At 38.9% G+C, this 8797-nt stretch overlaps 1 protein-coding gene across 1 annotated transcript; it reads right to left on the bottom strand.

The window, feature by feature from the left end:
- Positions 1-7173: 7173 nt before the first annotated feature.
- LOC134601807 (bone morphogenetic protein 7-like) lies at positions 7174-8460 on the bottom strand. The gene has a single exon (XM_063446307.1). The coding sequence runs from the start codon at positions 8458-8460 to the stop codon at positions 7174-7176; it is 1287 nt and encodes a 428-aa protein (XP_063302377.1).
- Between the last annotated feature and the right edge of the window lie 337 nt (positions 8461-8797).

The following is an 8797-nucleotide window of genomic DNA, read 5'->3' as shown; positions in this document are numbered from 1 at the left end:
CCTCCCTTACTGTTGTCTTTTCTCACTCCTAATAATCCTGGCATAGCTGGTGAACTGTAGACTCTGCCACCACTGGACCACGAGGGAAAAAGGTATCTGCCACCCCACCTGTCACCCCCCCCCTCACCCTGTCACCCCCCTCACCCTGCCACCTTACCTGTCACCCCTCTCACGCCATCTGTCACAGATGTATACAAAGACTAGCTCACTATATCCAGTGCTGTAAGTTCCTCCTTCAATACATCTACAGCTTTTTATACACACACAAATCAACTGCTATTTGTTTCAATAATGGTGTTAGTGGGGGCCTCATGTATGAGTTTCGCCTAAGGCCTTGCCAAGTCTAAAGCCGCAACTGGTATATGGGATAGATATAGTGCCCTCTACTGACGATATAAGTGCAATATAGTAATACCCATTCAAAAGATTACTTTGAATCAAGTTATCTACCGACCTCTGCTGACCTTAGAGAAGTACTACAATTCCAATTTAAGCTATTAGTCTATTTTGTATTGGACAATATTGTATTATATGACGTTTTAACTAACTGATTGAAATTAGGAATTCCTGCATTATTTCAGTGACCCGAATTACGGCTAATAATAAACGCTAAATTTGCACATACATTTATTAAGTATACAATACGTTTACATTTAAAAAGTTAATGTTCCACATATGGTTTTCTTTTTGAGTTCTGGAAATACCTTAGTCTTAAGAGAGAAAGTGGAGATATAATGAATCTGTGTGCTAAAACATCTCGAAGAACAAAAACAAATGTCTGTTTTCTAATTGAATATATTGTGAGAAATATGTTAATTAAGCGATGAAAAGTACATAAAAAAATCATATTGAAGTTATACCAGCAAAATCTACACATCAGCAATTTTAAATTACTTGAAATTAAGGAGACTCAAGGTACATTACAAAATACTTTTTTTAGACTCACGTACTCTCCTGGAAGGTGCTTGCAACCCCAGAACTGGAATCCTGCATTTCACTTTGTGCTTTGAATACGGGAGTGCTGGACCTCTGATTTCTTTGTATAATAAAGCCCTGTTTTAATTTTCGAGCAATTTCCTTTATACACTATGCTGGCTTGATAACTACAAAAAATGTCTAAAATATGCAGCTATGCTCAAATAATCATTCAGGCCCCATATTATGCAGCAGTATGTACTTAAGTTAATATTGCACATAGAGTGTTCTGCCATGGCCAGATTTGTAGCATCCAATAAAAATGTATTTGAAAATAAGTCACATTGTGAACTTGACTAGCTGTTTGCCTAGTACAATATAAAGACACACTTATTTAAACTTTCATTTTGTTTTGATAAAGACCTGTTACAATGTTGTACAATTGCCTTGAAGTGAGAATCCAATATATAGATTTCTTTATTTTTATATCATTCTTTATTTTTTTTGACGGGCATATGAATACAGAACAAGCGTACAGTGCCACTACAGCAGCAGCAGGCATTTTGTTCATAAACATAAAATAACAGTTGCACGTCATCAAGCCCGTCGCAACAACGCAAGCAAACTAAGCAATTGCTTGGGGCCCCAAGACAACGACCAGGGACGTATTAGCCGCGAGGCAAACAAGGCATTTGCCTTGGGCGGCACTTTCCAGTGGGCGGCAAAAAAAGCCGCCCCCAAATGCCCAGGGCAACAATCTGGTTGGTCGGGCGGCGCTGGTGAGGGAGCACTTTTCCCTGAACGCTCTGCTCAGCTCCCTCGCGCGTCACAGAGTGATGATGTCATATTCCGTCTCCCGGCATCACTCTGCGGCGCGCGAGGAAGCTGAGCAGAGCGCTCAGGGGAAAGTGCTCCCTCGTCAGCGCCGCCCGCCCGACTGCCCAGCAGCCCCACTAGACCCCAGGAAGAGGGACAAATCCCCCCCCCCCCCCTTCCAGCATTCCCAAATATAAGGAGCCTGGGGGGGGTTAAATATAAAAAAAAGTGTATTATGGTGAGTGAGTGTGCGTGTGTGTCTGTTAGTGAGTGAGTGTGTGTCTGTTAGTGTGTGTCTGTCTGTTAGTGAGTGTGTGTTTGTCTGTTAGTGTGTGTCTGTTAGTGAGTGTGTGTTTGTCTGTTAGTGTGTGTGTCTGTTCACTAGTGTATGCGTATCTGTCAGTGAATGTGTGTGTGTGTGTATTTAGAAGGCGGGGCAGGGGGGAAGGGTTGGGTAGGGGTGGCGCCGGGTGGGGGCCTCCATGTCCATTTTACTTGGGGCCCCCAAATTCCTTTAAACGGCTCTGCACGTCATGTAAGGTATAAGCACATTTTTATGGAAAGTAATAGATAGACAAAAATAAGAAAAATAACTATTTAGGTATATTTGTCTAGAGCAGCAGGCTTGCGCTAGGCTGTCATTAAATATAGAGAATGCTTAAGCTAGGCACGGGCCTGTCTTAGTACTCAGCCACATAGTTAAGCTGGATATTCATTTAGACAAGGCCAGACTCCACCTCAAGAATACTGAATAGCACTGAATCAGATAAGGCTAGCTAGCCATGTAATAAGTACATGAGAAGTGCTGCTACAAAACAAGACTTTCAGGAGAGTAAAATGGTGAAGAACTAGAAGCATGGTTTAGGTTGGTTGTAGATATAACCAAAACTAATATGTTTGACATGATATGCATAACAGGCTATAGATTACCACTGGGCATGAGATGAGAAAAAAACAAAAACACGAAAAAATGAATTTAAGCAAGAGAAGACTGAAGAGAGAAGCCTAAACTCTGATAGTTTAGCAGATGCCAGGCTGGGTCAGCCAATGCCACATAGAGGCCTTGAATGGGAGTCCATCTGCACAGCAGTGTGTCAGCATTCGCTGAGTTTCCTCCAGCCATTTTAAGGGATGATACAGTCATGCCCCAGGTTTCTGTTTCAGCTCCAGGCCTTGAAGAGGGCTAGTGCCTAATGTCCATGGATCTTCCACTGCCAGATGGGGTATTCCAGATACTTCAGATGTTCTTGTTAGAGTATGCTGCATGAAGGCCAGGATTCAGAGGATGCAGAGGTCTCAGCCTTTGAGTGTGTGAATATATGTGCTGTGGACGTTAGGCTCCCTGCCCAGGAGAGGGATAGAGAGCTGGAATGGTGGCTAGAGTGAGCAGCTGTGCAGGCAAAGTGAGTATAGACGGTCGGCTGGCAAGTCAATTCCAAATGTTCTGGCATAACTGCTCGAATTTTGCTTTAAATCTTTGATTGCTGAAGCTGTTAGCAGACATGTCTGGCCATCTTGAGGTCTTGGATCATTCTACTGTATGGCAAACGCATTTTCTTTATTTTTTTTTTTACAAGATAGGGACATCAAAACATTGATAGGGACAACAAAACATCAACACATTGCTTAAAGGGGCACTATAGTGTTAGGAACAAAAATATGTATTCCTGACACTATAGTTCTAGGACCACCATGTAGATGGTTGGCCCACCTAACCTCGTTAGAAAGGTGATTAACTCATCTTTTTCCAGTGCCACATGGGGCTCCTCGCATCTGGCCTCACTCTCATTCCGCCTCCCCGGCTGGCATTATCAGAATTTAAGATGCCAGCCAATCACAATGCTGTCTATTGTATGTACCTCTCTAGTCTACATAGCTCTGTGTATTTAAAAGGTTTCTTTGTGTTGCATCCAGCAGTGTGTATTATATGCATTTCTGTTTATTGTATTGTTACTGCAATTACCTATCTCTATACTGTAGCTCTACTATTGTAGGAGTTTCTCTGTATTAAAAAGGGATGAGTATTAAGGATTGAGTGCATGAGGTTAAGCAGACAGATGCCACAGGTCAGAAAATGGCAGCTACAGAGTTGAAAAAATTACCCAGCTGCTCTTCAAACATTCATAATTCAGACCTTACCTTTCTTCAGCTTTCATCTAAAAAGAAGATCTAGTGGATTGAATTTTGGGGACTGCATCAGACACTTTAGTAAACAGAAGCTTAAAGAACCAGCTTGAAGTGTCACCTTCTTTGTGACACTACATATCCTGTTAGATTATTAGAAAGTTAGTCAGTGTTTCATACTTCACGACATCAGCAGTCCCAGAATGTGTCCGCCTGGTGGGTATAGGGACAGTGATACAATTGTGTCAATGGCTCAGCCCAAAAGCAGTCAGACCTCCACGAAAAGGGGAGTGGACCTGCCCAGTGAGGGGGCAAATCTGCCTGGCATGAATACACACCAGGTCAGCCTCGCATGAATACAAGTCAGGCTGGCATGAATACACACCAGGCTTCCTGCCAATCATGTTATGCGGCCCACGGAGGGCAGGACATGCAGGGAGTAGTGTATCAGTGCTTCTTATGATGAATTTGCACAATTGTTGGCGGCAGCCTCCAGGTGTGCCCCTAAAAGTGAAAATTGGGATTGTCCCTTCAAAATCAGAACTATTGGTAGGCATGGTGTTTGCATGGGTTTGGGGTGTAAGAAGTTAAAGTAAAAAAAAGTGAAGATAACGTTGGGCCCCTGGCCCTACACCCAACTATAGAGAACATTCATACATAGGTATACGCTTCTGGAGATAACTTGAAAGCAACAGAAGATAAATGTGCTGGGTTTTATTGTAAGGAAAGCTGATTAAATATAAGACAATATACATCAGAGTTCTAGCAAAGAAGAAAAAAAAAAGAATCATTTTACTGTTAAAGTCATGATTTGTATTTAATGAATAATTAGTGCTCTTTTAAAATGAGTGGAGGGCAAGTTTTTTTTCTTTAACATGTTTTCCTTTTAGAACAAAGCTTGAGCCACAGTGTGTAGTATTATATACACCGTCATGTATTCAGTTACAGTATATTTCTTGTTAATGAATAAATTTATATACACATTACTAATTTATGTGAATCTTATAATGCCCCTCCCCCCCCCCCCCTTACCTCCACCCTCTTACCTCCACCTACCAATTTTGTAGTGTGGCCAGGCAGAGGAGCATGCAGAGCCTTTGCTCCATCCTGGTAAATAAATATATAATGTATAAATATAAATATAAATGTATTTACTGCTCTTCCTTCTTTCTCCTTAATTGATCACTTTTCAACTGGGTCTCAATTTAGTATTTTTGAGAAAAAAAAAACTTTCAGATGATTTCATATTTTGAAAAATATTTTAATATATTGATTTTTTTTTAATATTTAATATGTTTTGCTGACTTAAGTTTTGAAGAAAAAAAAAACAAAAACAAAAAAGGATTCTCCAAAAATATTAAACCAATTTTTTTAATTTTATCCAAAATATTAAATCAAAACCTTGAATAAAATCAGTATTTACTGCCTATACTCCAAATCATGAAACAAACATGGTTCGTTCATTGCCCATTTCAGTTGTTTCATGATTCTGCTATGGTGATTCAGAGTTGGTGAGTTTGGACGAATCGCAGATCGCCCAAAATATTGATGAATTGTTATCCATTTTAAAATCGAATGCACTCTACTGGTCTGTCATTGTCCATCTCAAGTGGTGTACAGAATGAGTGGTCAGAGAGGTGAAATATAATATGATATTTGTTTATGTCCTCTTCTCCCTTCACTTGTTCTGCATGCCAGTAGCAGATCCAAGACAGAGCAGTCACATTCAGCCATGCCATGAGCGACAGGTTAGGTAGAAGTGTTCGCTTCTACCTCTCTTTCTTAGACTACTACTTGTACCTGCAAATGGTATGACTGTTGGAGGTGGGATGGAGGACCAGTAACATGTAAATTCTGGCCTAATACTAGTAAAATAATGTGTATTCTGAATTGGGCAACAAAAGAACAGTCTTTTGAGATTGGAGCTTGACCAGAATCAAGCCCCCTGACCAACAAGAAACCTGGGAAAGTCCTGCAGACAGCATGCCCATGCTGGCGCTAAGGGACTTGAACCCTTGGTGTTCCATTTCAGCCATTGTATACTAGTACACTATTCCACGTTCTAATAACTAATAATAACAGACAATTGATAAAGTTATATCGGCAAGGATGACAAACAAAATCGCCATCATATGGGTGAAGATCCAATTAATCCAACCTGGTTCTCTAAAATAGACCACATTCTCAATGTACAACCTTCTCATCCCTACATTTTACAAGCCCTATTCCACAATTCCTAGTATGTGCATGTAGGAGCACTCTAGAATTTGTTTCTACACTGCTATGCTGGTGATATAGCCATAAAGCTGATGTTGGTCAAATGAATGTATAGTTGAATAACTTCATGCATACATTGGCTAGCACAAAGAATAGACAAGACGTTATTCTCTTTGAAATAACGAGTCATTACTGTAGCAGTATTCTAGATTATCTTTAATTGTAGTATGTTTTTGGCAGTCTACAGAGCTATAGGCAGCGCTAAGTCCGTGCACGCTGCAAGCTTTTAATTGTATTCGATATTCACTGAAGGGTGAGTGTCTGTCAATGTGGCAAGTCTCTGTTTGGAGTAGAGGAGCAAATGCCTAAACAAGTCACCAAATTTAGTTTAACCATTAATCCTAATTTCCATCTAAGCCTCCCAAATCTTAAACACACCTTAACCTACATCCTAACAATATCTCTTCATTACACGAACATTAGCCCAAACACAGTCTTTTTAAATTGGATGTTTTTTTTTTAGCAATGTTTCAATGATGTCAATCTTTTTTTCATGCATGGCTATTTCAAAATTGCTCTAATCAATCAACATTTAAAACACTACATTGAAGGCAAATAATTGTGAGTCATTCTACATAGGTCCACAGAAAATAGGTTTAACAACTTTTTTAATTTTGCTAACCCATCACTTATAGAATTCCTTTTTTTGTTCAGGCATTATTATATATATTTTTTACATGTTGTGTTATAATATTAGAATGTTTATTATAAATCTACAGTATGTATTTTTTTTGCATCTTCAAGATTACCAAACCAATATTTTGCAGTAAAATGGTGAATATTGTGAAATTCCTATTTTGTTAAGTATAAAATCAAATTTTAAAATTACAAATCATTTTATGCATTGAGAAAATTATACTAGAGATAAAAAAGGAACCTTTTTTTCCTTATTAGGAGTGATTGCGAACAAAAGGAAAATAGAATACCTGCAAATATCCTTTGTAAAATAATCAAATAAAAGCATTATTAAAAAAAAAAAAAAATCCTAAAAATATTATCTAATGGCTTTGGTTGCTTAGCTGTCGCTTAGTTTCAGTAAGCCTAGTGGCAACCACATGATCGCACAACCATATTTTTATACTTTTTTAATATTACATTGGAGTTATCATCAAAGAATAAAACTGAAATTTCAATGAGTTCTGTAGGGACACAGCATGGTCTTGGAACAGTTCCAGGATTAATAAAGTGGACCAGCGTTTGAACGATCGCATGATTGGTGGCATTCATATGTGAGTTAAGAGGAAATGCACACTCTCCTTCACAATAAAAAGCTGCATATCCTTCTGGAGCAATAATCCAATCTTGCCAACCAAGATCACGGAAGCTCACATACAGTTCGTGTCTCTTGCATGCGTGTCTTTTAAATCTGTTACTATTCAAGGTGCTGCTTATGAAGCTTTCCGAGACATTAGGGAGGAGAGGATTGTCCTGTTCTTTTAAAGTCTTTGCTCTCTCTTGATTCCGTATCTTGCTGCTAGTTGACCGAATGCTACGTAGATGGATCTCTGATGATTTAAAGAAAGTTACCATGAACGGTTGCTTATCTTGGGAACCATTTCTGCCAATAACACCTATATGTCTTGGGTCAACACTTTGCCCATCCAGAGTTTCGACTGAAAGTTGCAGACCGAGATTACAATCTGGATTGGTCACCCATTGAATGCTGGTAGCTGTAATGTCAAATATCAGCCATCCTTTGTCCAATCCACTAATCGTTTGAGAATCTAACTGTAACAACTCAGGATCTCTGTCCTGGTTTAGTGCAAGCACCTGATAAATAGTCATCTGAAATGTTTCGTTTAATAGCACATGATCTTTAAATAAACGGAATTCAGCAGAGATGATTTCTTCATCGTGGGGAATTTCATCTAGATCAAACTTGAACTCTTTGCGGAACCATTTTTGATAGAACTCTATGTCATTCTCAACTAGATTAACAAAGCTCATTACCATATTTGTGTTCAGAAGAAAGTTTCGCTCTTGAAAGTTTAGCAGTGGTGGTGCATCTGTAGTAAATGTGGGAAATAGTTTCTCAATATATGAAAATCCATCTTCGTTTTCTTTAGGGACAGTCAAAGCACCGTACAAGTTCATCATGAATAACGGCGCAGACATCTTTCTTTCATGCAAGTTCGGTCTTGGCCTATGCCGCAAACCCAAAATGGACAAAATTTCTCTTTGAATTTCACTGCGTTGATGACCTTTCAATCTCCGTTGTACAAAACTAGAGTGGACCTCATTTTCCAGCAAATGATCTGATGTTATGGTGTTCAGAGAGATGCAACAGCAGAAAAATAGGTATGTTTTGATTTGTATCCCAGCCACCATTTTCCAAAGATCTGCATTAGAAATAAAGAACATGTTTTAGATACAGAGTAACAGAGCATGGTATTTTCTACTGAACTTATCTAAATACAGTTTTATGTTTGCACACAGGAAGTCAGCTATATTTACAAAATATAGTCTACAAATTCCGGGCGTAACTCAATAGACTGAATATAAACAATGATTATAGTATAGAAGTACAAGTAGTGAAATGTGTTCAGGCATTATAATATTCAACCAATTAAAACAAATGCCTTTATACACAACAAAATGTTTCAGAGACAATAAAGTAATGAATGAATAATAAATGAGGTGGAGAGGTGCCCTTAAAATATATAAT

The sequence above is a fragment of the Pelobates fuscus genome, chromosome 3, assembly GCF_036172605.1.
Source record: "Pelobates fuscus isolate aPelFus1 chromosome 3, aPelFus1.pri, whole genome shotgun sequence".
NCBI lineage: Eukaryota > Metazoa > Chordata > Amphibia > Anura > Pelobatidae > Pelobates > Pelobates fuscus.
The sequence above is the reverse complement of the archived record's forward strand: the minus strand, read 5'-3'. Positions and strand labels throughout refer to the sequence as shown.

Coding starts and splice junctions, on each gene's coding strand:
- LOC134601807 (XM_063446307.1), bottom strand. CDS start 8,460: ATGGTGGCTGGGATACAAATCAAAACATACCTATTTTTCTGCTGTTGC.